Source organism: Somniosus microcephalus, chromosome 10 (assembly GCF_052327205.1).
Source record: "Somniosus microcephalus isolate GS21.2 chromosome 10, FLI_Smic_1.0, whole genome shotgun sequence".
NCBI classification, from domain to species: Eukaryota; Metazoa; Chordata; class Chondrichthyes; order Squaliformes; family Somniosidae; genus Somniosus; species Somniosus microcephalus.
This window is the reverse complement of record NC_140996.1, coordinates 106498820-106518356: the sequence shown is the minus strand read 5'-3', so window position 1 is coordinate 106518356 and position 19537 is coordinate 106498820. Positions and strand designations below refer to the sequence as shown.

Genomic DNA, 19537 nt, shown 5'->3' with positions numbered 1-19537 from the left:
TATTCCCTTCTACCTCATATGATTATCTAACTGCCCCTTAAATGCATCTATACTAATCGCTTCAACAACTCCCTGTGGTAACGATTTCCACAATCTTACCACTCTCTGGGTAAAGAAGTTCCTTCTGAATTCCCTATTTGATTTCTTGGTGACTATCTTATATTGATGGCCTCTAGTTTTGAAGTTCCCCACAAGTGGGAACACTCTGTGTCTACTCTATCAAAACCTTTCATAATTTTTAAGACCTCTATTAGTTCACCCCTCAGCCTTTTCTTTTCAAGAGAAAAGAGACCCAGCCTGTTCAACCTCTCCTTATAGGTATATCCTCGCATTTCTGGTATCATCTTTGTAAATCTTTTTTGCACCCTCTCCAGTGCCTCTATATCCTTTCTATAATAGGACGACCAGAATTGTACACAGTATTCCAGGTGTGGTCTAACCAGGGTTCGATACAAGTTTAGCATAACTTCTCTACTTTTCAATTCAATAAACCGTCGTGTTTGGTTTGCAGTTTTTATGGTCTTGTTAACCTGTGTCTCTACTTTGTGATTTGTGTATTTATACTCCCAGATCCCTTTGCTCATCTACCCCACTTAGAGTCGTATTTTCCAAGTAATATGTGACCTCCCTATTTTTCTTACCAAAATGTAATACCTCACGTTTATCTGTGTTGAATTCTTCAAGTTTATTAATGTCGTCTTGTAATTTGTTGCAGTCCTCCTCAGCATTGACTATCCCCCCCAATTTGGTGACATCTGCAAATTTAGAAATTGTGTTTTGGTTTCCAAAATTGTAATCGTTAATAAATTGTGAATAACATTGGTCCCAGCACTGATCCTTGTGGAACACCACTTCCCACCTTCTGCCACTCTGAATAGCTGCCCTTTACACCTACTCTCTGCTTTCTGTCTTGAAGCCAGCTAGTTATCCATTCTGCTACTTGCCCCCTGATTCTGCATACTCTGACCTTATTCAGTAGTCTATTTTGTTTCTTTACTTGTCCAATTACCACCCGCTTTTGCCTTGCACCATAATCCCTTTTGTCATTTAAATCACTCCTGCCTTTCACCCTATCACAGACCTTCCCCTTTTGTTGCGTCCACCCCTCCCCTCTTTCCTTGCCTCTGTAGTTGCTTAAAACCTGTTACATATTCAACATTTTCCAGTTCTCACAAGGCCATAGACCAGAAACATTGGCTGGAATTTTCTGTACCTGGGCGAAGCCGGGTGCGGGCAGTCGCCATGGTGGATCACAACCCCATTGTTGCTTCCATCCTGCTCCAGAAATTGACTTTGCGCTAATGGGGCAATTTAAGCCCGCCCTGGGCGTTACCCGGCCCTATTAAATGGTGTGGGTCTGATGGCGTTATCCGTGACGTGTTTTCAGCCGGGATATTTAAAGGAGCCATGGCCACATTGCATCTGAAGGTTCATTCAAAAGTGTGCAAACAGCACACTGGACAAATCCAAAACTGCTGCAAACAGTTCCACAGATGTCTGCACAGAGATAGAGAGTTAGGAGATAAATTAAAAAACAGGACCTCAAAGGTAGTAATCTCAGGATTGCTACCAGTGCCACGTGCTAGTCAGAGTAGAAATAGAAGGATACTTCAGATGAATACGTGGCTAGAGGAATGGTGCCAGGGGGAGGGATTCAAGTTCTTGGGACATTGGAACCGGTTCTGGGGGAGGTGGGACCAGTTCAAACCGGACAGTCTGCATCTGGGCAGGGCTGGAACCGATGTCCTAGGGGGAGTGTTTGCTAGTGCTGTGGGGGAGGGATTAAACTAAAATGGCAGGGGCTTGGGAACCTTATCAGGGAGACAGAGGAAAGGGAAACAAGGATAAAAGCAAAAGATAGGAAGGAGAAAAACGAAAGTGGCAGTCAGAGAAATCAACGGTTTAAATCAAACGTGGCCACAGTAAATAATAATTCTAATAGGTCTAAGAGCGTTAAAAAAACAAGCCTGAAGGCTTTGTGTCTTAATGCGAGGAGCATTTGTAATAAGGTGGATGAATTGGCTGCACAAATAGAGGTAAACAAATATGATTTGGTTGGGATTACTGAAACGTGGCTCAAGGATGGCCAAGACTGGGAACTCAACATCCAGGGGTATTCGATATTCAGGAAAGATAGGCAAAAAGGAAAGGGAGGTGGGGTAGCATTACTGGTTAAAGAAGGGATTAACACAATTGTAATGAATGATATTAGCTCTGATGATGTGGAATCTGTATGGGTAGAATTGAGAAATACTAAGGGGAAAAAAACATTAGTGGGGGTGGTATATAGACCTCCCAACAGTAAGGCGGAGGTTGGGGATGGCATTAAAAGGGAAATTAAAGAAGCGTGCAATAAGGGCACAGCAGTCATCATGGGTGACTTTAATCTACATATAGATTGGGCCAACCAAATTAGTAACAATACTTTGGAGGAGGAATTCCTGGAGTGTTTACGGGATGGTTTCCTGGACCAATATGTCGAGGAACCAACCAGAGATCAGGCCATCTTAGACTGGGTATTACGTAACGAGAAAGGATTAATTAGCAATCTTGTTGTATGAGGCCCCTTGGGTCGGAGCGATCATAATATGATCGAATTCTTCATTAAGATGGAGAATGAAGTAGTTGACTCAGAGACTAGGGTCCTCAATTTAAATAAAGGAAACTACGATGGTCTGAGGAGCGAGTTGGGTAGGATTGATTGGGGAATGGCACTCCAAGGGTTGACGGTGGATAGGCAATGGCAAACATTCAAAGACCGAATGGATGAGCTACAGAATTTGTTCATCCCAGTTTGGCATAAAAAAACAAAAAAGGTGACTCAACCGTGGCTAACAAGGGAAATTAGGGATAGCATAAGATCCAAGGAGAGGACATATAAATTGGCCAGAAAAAGCAATAATCCTGAGGATTGGGAGCAGTTTAGGATTCAACAAAGGAGGACAAAGGGATTAATTAAGAAAGGGAAAATAGAATGAGTAAGCTTGCAGGGAACATAAAAACTGACTGTAAAAGCTTTTATAGATATGTGAAGAAAAAAAGATTGGTGAAGTCAAGCGTAGGTCCCTTGCAGTCAGAATCAGGGGAATTTATAATGGGGAACAAAGAAATGGCTGACCAACTAAATACATATTTTGGTTCTGTCTTCACAAAGGAGGACACAAATAACCTCCCAGAGATGCCGGGGAACATAGGGCCTGATGAAAGGGTGGAACTGAAAGAAATCAGTATTTGTAGGGAAATGGTGTTAGGAAAATTGATGGGACTGAAGGCCGATAAATCCCCAGGGCCTGATAATCTACATCCCAGGGTACTTAAGGAAGTGGCCCTAGAAATAGTAAATGCATTGCTGGTCATCTTCCAGAACTCGATAGACTCTGGAACAGTACCCATGGATTGGAGGGTAGCTAATGTTACCCCACTATTCAAAAAGGGTGGTAGAGAAAAAGCGGGGAATTATAGACCGGTAAGCCTGACATCGGTAGTGGGGAAAATGCTAGTCCATTATAAAAGATGTAATAGCAGAGCACTTGGAAAGCAGTGACAGGATCAGACAAAGTCAACATGGATTTACAAAAGGTAAATCATGCTTGACTAATCTACTGGAATTTTTTGAGGATGTAACTGGTAAAATAGATAAGGGAGAACCAGTGGATGTGGTGTATTTGGACTTTCAGAAGGCTTTCGATAAGGTCCCGCATAAGAGATTAGCATGCAAAATTAAGGCACATGGGATTGGGGGCAAGGTATTGACTTGGATAGAGAACTGGTTGGCGGACAGAAAGCAAAGAGTTGGAATAAACGGGTCGTTTTCCGAGTGGCAGGCAGTGACTAGTGGGGTACTGCAGGGATCGGTCCTAGGACCCCAGCTGTTCACACTATATATTAATGATCTGGACGAGGGAATTGGATGTAATATCTCCAAATTTGCAGATGACACAAAGCTGGGTGGGAGGGTATGCTGTGAGGAGGATGTCGTGAAACTCCAGTACGATTTGGACAGGTTGGGTGATTGGGCAGAAACATGGCAAATGCACTATAATGTGGATAAATGTGAGGTTATCCACTTTGGTGGCAAAAACAGGAAGGCAGATTATTATTTGAATGGCAATAGATTGGGAGAAGGGGAAGTGCAAAGAGACCTGGGTGTTCTTGTGCACCAGTCGCTGAAGGTAAGCATGCAGGTGCAGCAGGCGGTTAAGAAGGTAAATGGTATGTTGGCCTTCGTAGCAAGAGGGTTCAAGTACAGGAACAAGGATGTCTTGCTACAGTTGTACAGGGCCTTGGTGAGACCGCACCTTGAATATTGTGTGCAGTTTTGGTCGCCTTACCTGAGGAAGGACGTTCTTGCCATGGAAGGAGTGCAGCGAAGATTCACCAGGCTGATACCTGGGATGGCAGGAATGACGTATGAGGAGAGATTGTGTCGATTGGGCTTATACTCACTGGAGTTTAGAAGATTGAGATGGGATCTCATCGAAACCTATAAAATTCTGTCAGGCCTGGACAGACTAGATGCAGGAACGATGTTTCTGATGGCCGGGGAGTCCAGAACCAGGGGTCATAGTCTAAGGATAAGGGGTAAGCCATTTAGGACTGAAATGAGGAGGAATTTCTTCACCCAGAGAGTGGTGAACCTGTGGAATTCTCTGCCACAGAGGGCAGTGGAGGCCAGTTCACTAAATATATTCAAGAAAGAGTTGGATATATTTCTTAAGGCTAAAGGGATCAAGGGATATGGGGAGAAGGCAGGGACAGGGTGCTGAGTTTGGATGATCAGCCATGATGTCATTGAATGACAGAGCAGGCTTGAAGGGCCGAATGGCCTACTCCTGCTCCTATCGTCTATGTTTCTATGCACTCAGATTCTCCAATGACTCCCTCCATATGCTTCTGGAGGTAGTCACAGCACGCAGGGAGGTCCCTCTTCCCTTCAAATGAGTGGAAGAGACCTCCCCAGGAGAGAGAGTCTGGCTCCAAATTGCAGAGGAGGTCAACAGCAGGGATGTGTTCAGGAGGACCTGGGTGCAGTGCTGGAAACGTTTCAATGACGGAGAGAGGGGGATATCTCAGCAACCTAGTGACAGAATTACATGGCGTACATCAGTCACTCACTGATGTCAGCAGCCACTGAATAATCATCATGTGCATAATGGCATCTATACCCATTCTTCATATGACATATCTAACTCATCTCTTTACTCTCCCACAGGTCCATCAAGAGTCCCCCCCAACTGTCCAGAAGGAAGAGGAAGGCGACTCCTCAGAGCAGCCTCCAGCCTCTGAGGATGCACCGGCACCAGACATAAGCGCACACAGCACCAGCGCAGATACGCACACCTTGGCAGATGCCACGCGAGATCGAGCAGTGTTGTCACCTGGTGTCTCACAACTCACAAGTGAGCAAGAGCAGATAGTGGAGAAAGGGACAGCAGTGGCGACTCCTCGCTGGAGGGCGCAGGACGTTCCCAGCTCTGCCCAGCTGCATGCAGATGCTGGGCTTCGGGGCCATCCAGAAAGAGGGCGTTCCTGGAGGTGCAGCAAGAAGTGCAGGAGACTCGGACAGGTTTTGCGAGCGCAATATCTGCAAATGTCCAGAGCATGGAGAAGTCCATCTCCAACATGAGCACCACCGTGTCGCATGCGATGGCAACTGTAGGTTCTTCCATGGATAGGATGGCCACCTGCATGAAGCTGCTGATGTGCCACTCACAGGAGCACATGGTATCTATGGAGAATAGATGGCTGAGGCTCATAGACCTCCTCTCTAGGAGGGATGTCAGCATAGGCCTGGGTCCTCAGGGCCCCACTGCTGTGCAGCAGGGTGCTCTCCAGTTCCTTGCCAGCAGGGAATTGCGGGTGGCCCATGAGAGGGATGATGGTGAGAGGGGACATGGAAGTGGGGACTCCTCTCAAAGCGCTCACACTTATCCCCCGTTGTCACCCCCTCAGTCAGAGACCCAGATGCCTCCTCGGACAGCGATGACCGAGTCTGCCCCTGCACAGTCGCAGTAGGAGCAGACTTTGGCGGGGCCATCAGAGGCTCCAAAACCCAGAGGACATCCACCAAGAGTATCTTTGCAGTCGCAGCAAGGAAGTGAGCAGGCTGTCTCTACTTCTGCTGAAACCACAGGAGTAGCACAACGTAGAAGCATGCGTTAGAGAAAGATGACACGCAAGTAGATTCATAACGGTAGCCACTTGGGTGTTTCATTCAATGTTTATGTAAAGATTCTGTTAATGTGCTGTCAAACATAAAAAATCTTTATTTTCACCTTGACAAATGTGTGTGCACCTTTGGAAGTGGCTTAGTGAGTTTCAGTGAATGGTGAGACATAATGGTACCTCCAGCAATGGTGTGAAAGGAATGGCTTGGTCATTGTAGAAATGCTTTATGGTGTTGCTGTGGGGTGGTGCCAACCTGGTGCAGCTTGTAGCAGCCATATGGGTGTTCCACGTAAAGTTAAGTAAATCTGGCCATGATAAGCCCAGCCCTGGCCTCCCAGGCAGCAATGTGCTCGGGTGCTGGTGAGATCTGGCCCACCGGTTCCTCCAGCAGCAGCTCCTCATCTTCCAGCTGATGCTGCTACTCCTCCTCCTTCTCTGAAAAGGCTGTACGCTCAGTGCCTTGCTCCTCATGCAGCGCTAATCCTCGCTGCTGCGCTATGTTGTGCAGGGCGCAGCAGACCACAACGATTCTGGAGAACCTGATTAGTGCATACTGAAGAGCTCCTCTAGATCGGTCAAGGCATTTGAAGCGTGTTTTGAGCATGGCTATTGTCTGCTCTGTGACACATCTGGTGGAAATGTGGCTTTCATTATATCTCTCCTCGGCCTCAGTACTTGGCCTCCTCAAGGGTGTCATGAGCCACGTCTTCAGTGGATAGCTCTGGTCTCCAAGCAGCCAGCCACAAAGTCTGTTTGGAGGAGCAAAGAGCTGAGGGAGGGTGGACTGGTGAAGGATGAAAGAGTCATGGCAGCTGCCAGGGAATTTGGCACACACATACATGATGATCTTCCTATGGTTACAGACCAGCTGCACATTGAGGGAGTGAAAGCCCTTGCGGTTGACAAAGACTCTTGGGTTATGATGGGGCATCCCGATAGCGCTGGTGACTTTGACAGCCACTGGTAAGGCGTGTCCACCCGCTTCTCTGGGCTGCAGGTCTTGCTCCAGCAATGTGCAAATGTCTGCAACGACCTGGCACGATAGCCTGAGCCTCCTTTGGCACTACTGGTCAGTCATGCTGAGGAAGCTCATCCTCTGCCTGTGTACCGTGAGTTGGGGGTATTGCTTCCGGCATGGTGCAGCCCTGTGTCCTGTGCAGCATCAGGTGGTTGAGGAGGTTGGTAGTGTGGTTGTTGGTGCTGCTGGTGTACCTAGTACTGTTGGTGTTGGGGCTCATCGTGGTCCAATTCTGAGGACCAAGGTGAGACAGTATTAACGGCACCCACGCTGATGGAATAGATGGCAGGTCAAGTAGAGATGACAAAAGCAATCTGTCAATGGCGTGATAGGTTCTACCAGCAAGGTGACACTGGATGGCGACTTTGCTGGAAACACTTGCAGCCTCTAGAAAGCTAAATCTGTGCTGGGAATGCAGTCAGCAACAGCTTCTGCCTGAGGAAAGTGATCAGCTGTGAGGTGGGAGCTTTTATAGTATATTTCATGCCGTCAGCTAATCAACTGGATCAATGGCTACTCAACTCCCGCCTCAGGTTGACAGACAAGGTCCTCGAGCTGCGTGATTCCCGTGGTCTTCCAGGGAAATTTGAAAGGTAGGGTAAAAAAGGCGCTTAAGGATCTGACAAGTACCTGTTAATGATTTAGGTCACCCACCTCTGCCATGCTGGCAAATGCGCCCAAGAGAAAGGTGCGTGGGGGGCAGGATGACAGCCCGCTCCAACATATTTCAAATTTCCCAACCGACCTGCCTCCGATCGCGCCCACACGGACCCCAGAAAATTCCGGCTGTTAACTCTGTTTCTATCTCCACAGATGCTGCCTGGCCTGCTGAGTGTTTCTGGCATTTCTATTTGTATGCCTATATAAACTGGTCAGTCTGATCATTCAATCTGGTCGCCAGGTTACTCAATCTGCCAACTGGGTTGTCCTAAATCTCAATTATTTTTCCCTTTTTCTCCCTCAGTATCTGAAATTTCCAGCATCATAAATAAAGGTTCAACAATGATTTAAAAAAATTTAAAAGTTACACATTACATGAGAGAGGGAGAGAGAGAGAGAGAGAGAGAGAGAGAGGTGTTCAACTATATAGCAGGAGATAAAGATGCAACTAACAGAGCCCAGGAGAACTGCTTGTTTTAAATTTCACACGACAGCAGCACCTCCTCCCCCCCACCACCGACATCACCACTGCCTCCCCACCCTCGGCACAGAGAACTGCCCCCTGGATAACAGACAAAGCAAGCTGAGGTGCAGGGCTGAGCTGGAAGGGTGAACAGACTAGGGAGCAGGAAACTGAAGTCAGGAGGTCGTGACTTGAAGTGTGGGAGTCGGGACTTGGGGGCGGGGAGGGGGAAGAGAGTTACAGGGAACTGGGGGTCAGGACGATCCTGTCTCCCTCGAGTCCCAAAGACGAGGGAATGGGGGTCGGCAGACTGATGCTCGGGGCAGAGGACTGGGGTTCGGGGGGGGGGGGTGGTGGGGGGAACTTGGGTTGGAGCGATTGGGACTAGGTTGTGGTGACAGGGAAGGGGAGAAAGAAGACTGGAGAATGGGTTTTGGTGGGGTACACTAAGGGCCCAGCATTTCCTACAGAGCTAGGTGTGGTAGCAGCAACGTGGCGAGTGGGAGTGAGCCGAGAAAGGAACAGCATGTGAAGGGGCAAGTGAAACCTAGGGATTTTAGTGTGGGTAAATAGTGAAAGATTTTTATCACTGGTGGATGAACTCGGGAACATGGGGATGGAGACTGAGGATTCTTTCTGCACACCCTGATTTTACAATGCGTGGAGGACCGAGATGCAGAAGGGCTGAGAACAGGCTGGCAGCAGCCCACTGTGCTGTGGAACTGGGATGGGCACTCCTGCTCCTCCATTCTTCACAGAAGGGGAAGTAAAAAAAAAAAAACATTTCCTACCATTTCTTCAGCGACCTCGAGTGATCCCTTTAAGGACCACTGTAGAACTTTACAAACGAATTGAAGCTTCCACGCCATACGCGCCACCTAGTTTTTCTACACATTTTACAGAAGGGTTCTGAAACAAGCCCAGGACTCATATTTCATATTTAAATTGATCTAATGCTGATTTCAAGCTGTCGCCAGGTATGCCGAAAAACACTGAGGACCAATATATGTTTTTGTACAAATGGGATTTAATTTGCCGCTGCACAGATTAGATGCAGGACCTTGCACCCAGAAATTGGTAGACACTGCACCCGTTTTACACCCAAAAATGGGCAAAGCACTGACTAATTTCTACCTCAAAGTGTCCAAATAATTTCTGCTGAAGGTGGGCCTTACCAAGTGCCGGGTTGCCAGATCTGGCCCACCTTATAAATTGAGTTCGACACCCCGGCATAATATGAAGTATGAGTTGCTCAAGTAGTTTTCTGTTTTCTTTCCAAAAACTGTCCAAAGATAACACCGGGCTCCTTTTCTCTACTACTAACCGCCACCTGAACCCCCTATCCCCTGCCCATTCCACCCTCAACTCAAACACCAAGGGCAAGGAGTTCAGGTTTCTTCATCAAGAAAGAGAACATTCATCATCTGCCTCTGCTGCTTCCCCTCTCCTCCTTGCCTACTAAACCAAACCTCCTCCCCAACCCAGCTCTGAACCCTCATCTTTCTCTAGTTTCACTCCCATCTCCTCAATGCCCTCTTCAAGCTCATCATATCCACGAGACCTACCACCTGCCCTATCAACCCAATTCCCATGAAACTCGACCAACCAATTTCTTTTCCTGACTCTCATGCTTCCTGACATTGTAAATTCCTCTCCTCGGGCACTGTCCCCGTCGCCTCCAAATCTGCTGCCATCACCCTCCTACCCTATATACCTACTAAGTCCTTATATCATACTTTTGCCATCCTTGCCTTCTTTGCAGAAGTTGATATTGTGTTCCAGAGCAGAGAAGGTTAAGGGGAGAGCTAATAGAGGTATTTAAAATTATGAGGGGTTTTGATAGAGCAAATAGGGAGAAACTGTTTCCTGACAAGTGGGTCAGCAAACAGACATCATGGATCGAAAATAATTGGCAAAAGAACTATAGGGCAAATGAGGAGAAACTTTTTCCACACAGAGCGTTATTAAGATCTGGAACGCAGTACCTGAAAGGGTGGTGGAAGCAGATTCCATAGGAATTTTCAAAATATAATTGATACATACTTGAAGAGGTCTAATTTGCAGGGTTATGGGGAAAAAGCTGGGGTGAGGGACTAAATTAGAAGAGTTGGCACAGGCATGATGGGCCAAATGGCCTCCTTCCATGCTGCAAGATTCTATGATTCATTAGCTGCCATGTCTTTAGCTGCCTAGGCCCCATGCTTCAGAATTTTCTCCCTAAATCCCTCTACCTCACCTCTTCCTTTAAGGCACTCCTAAAAACTCACCTGAATTAAGTTTTTAGTCACCCCTCCTAATTTCTCTTTTATTGGCTTGGTATCCATTTTTTCCTCATAGCTCTGTGAAGTGCCTTGCGATATTGTACGACATTAAAAGCACTATCTAAATGCAAGCTGTTGTTATCCTTGTAAGCTAGTGCTACATAACTATGGTTTAAAACAATGGGAATTAAAATCTCTATAGAACCGTCAGGACTATTTACAAATACAATGTTCTGCAACACCACCAATTGCACTTATATAGTACATTTAACATAGTGTGAAGCCCAAAATCATTTCATAAAGGGGATGGCAATGGGAGAAACTGAGCAAAATCTAGGAGAAGTTTTGATAAGCTTTCGAAGGTAGAAAAAGGTGTGGCAAGTCACAGGGGTTTACGGAGGGAATTCCAGGGTTCATGGACGAGTAAGCATGGTTAATACTTGACATGATCAAGCCAGGTGTAGTGATGGGCTGAATGCGCCCCAGGTACGCTCAAGTTTACAGCCCTCTAATGAGGTCACGATCAAGGGGGATTATACTATAGGAACAACATGGGTGAGACAGTGATTGGTTTGAAGAGAACAAGGGCATCAATTTAGTCTGTCCAGCGAGAGAACATTTCTGATGGGACCTCAGCTTAATGTTTCATGGGAAAGACAGAACCCCTGACAATGTAGCATTCCCTCAGTATTGCACTGGCTTGTCACTCTAGATTATGTGCTCAGTCCCTTGTGGGGCGTGAATCCATAACCCTCTGTCAGCGGGGAGTGTCCTGCCAACTGAGCCAAACTTTACCACTGCAATATAGTTGTCAAGCACAAACCGATTTATATACAGTGTAAATGGACTGAAATCTCAATGAATTTTATTTCCATTTCTTGTCAATAAAATTGTCACAACTGACAGATCGCCAGTTTTCAATTGAATGTTGCGCTACCTACAGTACTGTAGGCATGGCATTCCTCATTCTTTGGATGTAATTGAACCTCTATTTAACAAATAAATAGGTCATAATCAAAACCAAAAGAATGATAGAGTAAGGAATGAAACATGGGAACAATCCAAGAGTAGAACAAGAAAGACTTATTTTAAAGAGAAGTTTGAACTACAATGAAAGAAAGAGATTGAAAGAATTACAGAACTAAGAAAAAGCCATTCAGCCCATACAGTGCACAGTATGGTTCGTAATCTAATATTTTTCATCACTCAAGTAATTTCTACATACAAATTAATTATGTCGAAGTAGTTTTGCTACAAGAGTCAAAACAACAGAAGTGTGAAAGTGTATGACTTACTCTGCACCACTAAAGCACTTGACAGGGTAATTTATCAAATTAAGACAATGATACCTCATAAAAGCATGTAAACTATTCATGGGAACATATTAAATATGTAGATGTAGGTACACATCAAAACTAAAACATGAGCTATTTAATAAAAAGGTTAAAAATAATAAAATGTTTTTAAAGATGTATGGAAATTAGGAAAGGAGCAAATTAAAAAATATATGTTAAAGTAAAATCAGATCCAGGATATAAAGAATAAATTGGAAAATCAAATTGCAACTGACATTAGGGAAACAGATATATTCTGGAATAATATCCATATCATACAAAGTGTTAAAAAAACAAATGCATTTCATAATTTCAAAACACCTGAAATGATTTAAGAGACTAACATTATTTCTTCAAAACAGCTTTCACTATAAAAAAAAAAACTTATTTTAATGGCTTGAATTTTAAATGGAGTACAAATGGTAAGAATAGTGAACCTTCTCTCAGCATTAAAATTTATGGAGGCTTAAACTCCCAGTCTGCTTCACTGGCCTACCCACATCTTGGAATGAACAAATACATACTTGGCCATCCATTGTATCTTCAGGTCTCTTAGAGCATCAGCGAACTCCTCTTTCACATCCTTCTCTTTATCCAGATCTTTCTCTTTCTCTTTGTTTCCATTTTTCTGCTTATTTGGAGATGGTATAAGATGATATTGCACAGACACCATGTCCTGTTATGCAACAAAACAGAAAAAAATAAATTAACAAAAATCTGGATTTTATTATTCCATGAATGTAAAGAAACAGAAAGGAATATTCATCCCCAGAATTCACATTTCTTATGGCTTAATAACATTTACAAGCCTAGTACTCTATTTTTAAAACCGGATTTTAAAAAAGTTATTTCAATATTTTTATTTGACCCAATCACACAGCTTGCAATCATTTAAATGTGATGCCAGAGTGCTTTTGCTTCCACCTGACTTGCTGATGACTGCCTCCAAAGTTATGAGGTGGATACTACTTTTTAAAATGAAACCAAGATCATTAAATAAGATACTGTAAAGAAAAACACTAGAAGCTAAAAGTCAGGATTAGAGAAAGAAAAATCATAAATGAAGGAGCCATATTCTTCCTTGTTTGCCTTACTCCAGTTTATAGTTTAAGGAGTCTCTTTGCCCGATTATGCTTCAAATTAAAAATTCTCACCCTTGTGTTTAAATCCCTCCGTGACCTTGCTCTTTCTTATTTCCGTCAGCTCTACAACACTCCCTAAGCTCTCCATTCCTGAGACTCCGGACTCTTGTTCATTCTTCTGACTGCGAATTTTGATGCATTCCCCTCCCTTCCCCCCCACCATTGGCGGTTGTTTATTCATCAATCTAAGTCTCACTCTCTGGAATTCCCTTCTTAAACCTCTCCACCTCACTCTCCTTCTTTGAGCCTGTCCTTAAAATTTACCCCATTGACCATGCTTTTGGTCACCTCTCCTAACATCTACTTCTCTGGCTCGGAATCTGTGAAGCTCCGTGGGATGTTAAAGGCACTATATAACTGCAAATTATTGTTCTTGATTAGGCTTGTATGGTTGGGGCTCTAATTATTGCCTCCACTGCCCTTCCCCACCACGTGTCTTTGCTTCTCACTCTTCTCTATTTTCCCTCTCTGCTGTGCCTTCCAACCCATGGCATTGGACACAAAGAGTCAATACCAAGGGTAGTTTTTAGGTCAAATGAGTTTATCGTCAATAATTGGAGGAGGGAGGAGTTGAGTAGAGGAGGAATGGATAGAGGAATGGAGGAAAGAGGGTGGGGAGAAGGAGAAGAGGGAATAGAGGAGGTAAAATTACATTGCAACAGTGACTTTGGCTGCGATTTTGCTGGTGCTCAGCAGACCCGATTGGTGGCGGGTCACCTGTGAAATTTAAAATGATTGACAGTGGGTCGGGAACCCACTGTCAAAACACGCACACCTGCATTGCAGATGTCTGGTCTGCCAGCGCTGAGCAGACTCGACAGGCAGCGGTGGGGGACCCAATTCAAATCATTAGTGGCTTGTTTACAGCCACTTAATGCTTTTTTCCCCAGCTTTTTAAACTTTCACAGGTCTCCCACCGGTTTCCCGCTGTGCCTAGATCTAGTCAGCGAAGCGGAGGTGGGAGTTCAGTGGCCATTGAATCAGTTGGAGTTGACAGCTTCAAATGTCAACTCAAAGCTCTCAGCTAATTGAAATCTCTTCCCTTAAGCACTAGCATCTCTAAACTGTATTTCCACTACAGATTCGGGATGCTTCAAGTCTTTACATAAGTCCCCATGCAGTTTGACCTCATTATACCTCTCCCACCATTGACAGATTGCTTCTGTCATTTCTAGTTCACCTGTATCTATTCCATCTGCATGGATGCACTTTATACTCTCTCACTTTGGTCCTCAGAATCTGACCACGATCTGCCCCAACAGCAGCAACCACACCAACCTTCTCCGCAATCACCCGATGCTGCACAAGACAGAGGGCATCAGCACCCGACCACATTGCTGCCCGGGAGGCCAGGGATGGCCTCACCATGGCCAGATTTACTTCACTTGATGCTGCACACCCTGGCTGCCACATGATGTGCCAGGTTGGCACCATCCCACACCAACAACAAAGTATCCCTACAATGCCCGAGCCATTCCTTTCACACTCATCAGCATTGCAGGTGGTACAGTTATGTCTCACCATTCACTGCAACTCACTAAGCCACTTCCAAAGGTGTACACAAATCTGTCCAAGAAAGCAAAGTGTTGAAAATAAAGATTTCAATGTTTGACAGCACATTAACAGAAATTTCACATGAACATTGGCTAAAACACCCAAGTGCCTACTCTTGTGTGTTATTAGTTGGTATGATTGGACTAGGAAGAAGGTAGGTGTGAGGGGTGACTAGTGAGATGGGGAAGTGATAATCTAGATATAGAGGGATGGGTGGAGATGTAAGGTAAGTTGGTGTGAGTAAGGATGTGCATGAGTAGGGTAGGGAAGATAGAGTGATGGGGATGTGATGAGTGGGACAGCAGGATGAGGTTGAGTGTGGCTTTGCAGTAACGTTTCGTGATCTACTGAGATCATTGAAAAGTTTGCACCACTGCAGCCTGGTCCTCCTGACAACATCCCTGCTTGTGCCCTCCTGTGCAATGTGCAACCAGGCTGCGTTGGTCTCCTTGGGAGGTCTCTTCTGTCCACTGAATGGAGGAGAACCTCCCTACGTGCTGTTGCTCCCTCCATAAGCATATGGAGGGAGTCATGGGAGAGCCTGGGTGCAGCCCTGCACCGCTGTGCAGTGCTTGCAGCATCTCAATGCTATAGATCACCGACAGCACAAATGTCAAAGTAAATTTGCGCATGGTCCCTTTAAAGAAACTGGCTAATGGCACGTCACTAAATGACATCATCAGACCCGCTTCCTTCAATTGGCTGGGAAACTCGCTGGGTGGGCTTAACAAGCCCAATCAGGGGAAAGTCATGTCAGAGGCCGGGATGGAGTCAGCAGCGGGGTCGGGACCCGCCACCGACATCACCCATGGTAGGGAAAATCGCGGCCTTCGTGTCAAAAGTACTTAATTGGCTGTGAAGCACTTTGGGATGTCCTAACGCTATGAAAGGCACTACATAAATACAAGTTCTTTCATTTAGTATGAATTTGTAAAGGGTAGGTCATGCCTGACGAAGCTGATTGAATTTTTTGAAGAGGTGACTAAAGTAGTGGACAGGAGACTGTCCATAGGTGTTATTTATATAGACTTCCAGAAGGCATTCGATAAAGTCCCTCATAAGAAATAGGAGCAGGAGTAGGCCATTCGGCCCCTCGAGCCTGCTCTGCCATTCAATAAGATAATGGCTGATCTGATCTTGGCCTCAACTCCACTTTTCTGCCCGTTCCCCATAACCCTCGACTCCACTGTAGTTCAAAAATCTGTCGATCTCAGCCTTGAATGTATTGAATGGGCCGCACACCCAAAAAATAAATTAAAGGGAACACTGGTGGCAATGGGTTATTTTAGGAGGGGCAAATTAACTTTCAGCAGGAGAGGAAGAGATAGGCCATTAAATCTTTGCAGTAGGGGTGATTCATGTGGTGAGTTTTGTGGTAGGAATGTATTAATTCATTCTGTGAAGACCAATCAGCGAAGAAAAGAAATTGCAGAAATAAATCCATGATATTATGTGGTTCTCATTGAGGCCTTTTAAATGTGGGGCCAGTGTTGACAGCTATGTGCTTCCGTTTTCCACATTGGTGCCACTATATTTCAATTGTGAGAGTGAAATGGGGACAATCCTGTCTAAACAAACTTACAAATAGTAACTGACAGTATTAAACAGCTTGTCAAGTGCTTTTATAAGCAGGCTGGTATGGCCAGCTATTCACACTTCCGCTTTCAACTAATTCACATAATATGTGCCAGTTCTTAACACCTCGAGAGGGTAGAGACATCATTTCAATCTATCAAATGATATTATGGGTGAGTATCTTAGTTAATGGGTCACATAGTGTGACACTCACAGTGCTACCTACCATTTTTAACATATAACAAACAATCTTTATGATCTTGATAGGGCTTCGATTTATCAGATTATATTTACTTATTTAGTTATTGTGTCCATGTGGTTACTATTCTTGGTTCCTCAGCTGTAATCCTGTTTTGTTACCCATAAGCACTTCTACATAATTCCTAATGGGTTTTATTGATGTTAATCTTATGGTTTTAAAGCGGTGATATTTAACTCTCTCATGCAAAATGTTAAAAATAAAGTTTAAAAATGAAGGGGCAAATAATGAAGAGGCAGTGAAGACCAGTAGCAGCTTGGAGATCTATTTTTAATTGTGTTATAAATTCATGTCCCAAATTCTGTTCAATGAAATAAATACTCTTGTTCAGGCAGTTGGTTTTGGTCACTATTGGCCATGACGTAGTCACATATCATTTACATAACTGTAGCCGAGTTGCACTTTATACTTGAACTTGAGTGATCAAATAATAATGCATGAGCACAGCATGAAACATAGAATGATTGCGTTTAGGAAACATGCAAATTAAACTTAAGTAGCCACTGCATTTTTGAAAGCTGTTGGGACAAATCTGCAAATTAGTATCCAACACCAATAATAACATGAAGTTAGAAAATAAAGTTGCAAATCCTAGAAATTACATATATTTAGATTAACAGAAATAAACCAAACACAGGAATAGATTTTCCACATAGCATAGAAAATTCTAAAACCTTACAAAAGTCTAAATATTTTCAAAATACAAAAAATACACAACATAAATGTTTACATTTATCTGGATCCATGTGCACTAAAGCTACTGAGTAGCCTCTGCACATCACTTTGCAATCCTTTAAGGACTCCAGCTGCATTGTTGTGCCAAAGTGACATCACTATGGTTTATAAAAATAAACAAACCTTTTGAAATAGAGTACAACTTTGTAACTATTCCCAATTACTCTAACACGGTGGCATAGTGGTTAGCACTGTTGCCTCACAGCGCCAGGGACCCGGGTTCAAATCCGGCCTCGGGTGGCTGTCTGTGTGGAGTTTGCACATTCTCCCCGTGTTTGCGTGGGTTTTCTCCGGGTGCTCCGGTTTCCTCCCACAGTCCAAATATGTGTGGGTTAGGTTGATTGGCTATGATAAATTGACCCTTAGTGTTAGGGGGATTAAATACGTGGGGTTACGGGGATAGGGTGGGATATGTGTTGGTGTAGGGGTTACGGGGATCGGTTGGGATATGTGTCGGTGCAGGCTCGATGGGCCGAAATGGCCTCTATCTGCACTGTGGGGTTTCAGTGATTTCAGTGATACATCAGTTTAGCTTTTTATGATCAAGTAGAATGACCGTCAATGTTTTACATAGTGCGTTGTGATCTGGAATGCACTGCCTGAAAGGGTGGTGGAAGCAGATCAATAGTAACATTTAAAAGAGAATTGGATAAATACTTGAAGGGAGAAAAATTACAGGGCTATGGGGAAAGAGCATGGGAGTGGGACTAATTGGATAGCTCTAACAAAGAGCCAGCACACGCACGATTGGCCAAATGGCCTCCTTCTGTGTTACCCCACCTTAAGTGACAATCAGCTGAATAATTACAATTCTTGGGCCAAAAATAACATTTAAAAAATACTAAACTGGACAAAAAAAAATCAAAGTGTCTTCTATAACTAGAGATTTAATTCTATGCCGATTAAGTCATTAATAACAAGTAATGGGATGATTTTGTTGGTAGTTCCTCATCCTCTGCAACAACCACAAACATGATGCTACCAATTGTATTTAGGCTGCGGATTTTTTTCACGTTTGCAAAACTTCTGCTCGAGGACGATCACTGTCCTGTTCTTTCAGCATCATCCTATTTTTTTCACCCCTTTTCTCTCTCCTCTCCACCACCCCCGTCTCCTCTTTATGTCCCCTTGCAAAGTTCAGATTCCATGTTTTGGCTCAGTTTTAAATATCCCGGTCATATCGCTTCTCCTCTAAAGTAGTAGTTTTGCTTTGGACTTTTTCTTGCTCTCAGATCAGCCTCTGTAACACTAGTCTCTATCTGCTGTTTATTGAACCTCTTTGGGTCGGAGAATATATGGAATAAAACCAGTACTTGTAACAATAAGTTCTGATTTTATTTCACTCAACATTAAAGTTAACAGTGTTAAATTCAACTGGTTTGCATAATCACAAAGCTAAAATATACACACTAGCTCAATGACTTGCAAGTGAAAAGTCGTTTTGGGGACTGAGATTTGTTGGTTGGTTACGAAGCTGGGAAAAAGGATAGAGGCAGCTCACATTTCTTAATGGAGAACATTAAAATGATTCATATTAGAATAGTGTTAACAAACTGAAACCTACGATAAATAGAATAAGTCAAGTTATGTAATAAGATGCTTTACTCATGAGATGAGCAAAAAACAGAATTTGTTTAAAAGTATAGGTAAATTGCTTTTACTTGAAAAATAGTTTAAAGTATTGCTACTATTATTGCGAAGAAGTGAGTACCAATTCTCAGCATGTCCATTGCTTCTGCCAGCAAGATTGGTAAGCACTGAATAGTTAGTCTATCATCTGTCAACTTCACCATCACCCGACCACAACTCCAGCTACTGGACATGCCACAGACTCCAGGTGGGACTTTTTACCTTTTTTAATATGAGATGTTATATTTTGATTGAACTGGGTACCACAGTCAACCAGCTGCAGAGGTGAATGCCAAGGCAGTATATGCTCGCCTCCAACAATTCTGTTGACATCACCACTGAGGCGAGTAGTTTGTTTCTGCCAGCAATATAGCTGAATGCTATGATGGCACTGGAGACACAGTGAATTGAGTAGCAGCACTTAAAAAAAAAAGACCTCTGCCTCATCTACCCAAATGTAATCTGACAAAATCTTGCTGTTATGGTTTTTGTTGGTAAGTATGCAAGTTCCACATAGGTCATGCTGTTTAATGGTATAACTTTAATAATGCAATTCTAAGAATGTTTCAAAATAAGAAATGGCTCTGGGTCTGCATATTTCTGGAATTATATTTTAGAATTCTGAACTAAAATTTTGCAGAAATTTGTTACAGATATACAACGGAAGAAATACATGTTGTTTATACTGTGGTGTGGATTGAGCAATGGATCGCTGTGTATATGTAAACTTCTCACATAA

At 43.9% G+C, this 19537-nt stretch overlaps 1 protein-coding gene across 1 annotated transcript in view; it reads right to left on the bottom strand.

The window, feature by feature from the left end:
- The window catches only part of tpp2 (tripeptidyl peptidase 2), a 222366-nt gene that overhangs the window by 25450 nt on the left and 177379 nt on the right, over positions 1–19537 (bottom strand). The window contains exon 24 of the mRNA XM_085998280.1: positions 12429–12580. Coding sequence (XP_085854406.1) covers positions 12429–12580 — 152 coding nt within the window. The remainder of the gene's footprint in view (positions 1–12428; positions 12581–19537) is intronic.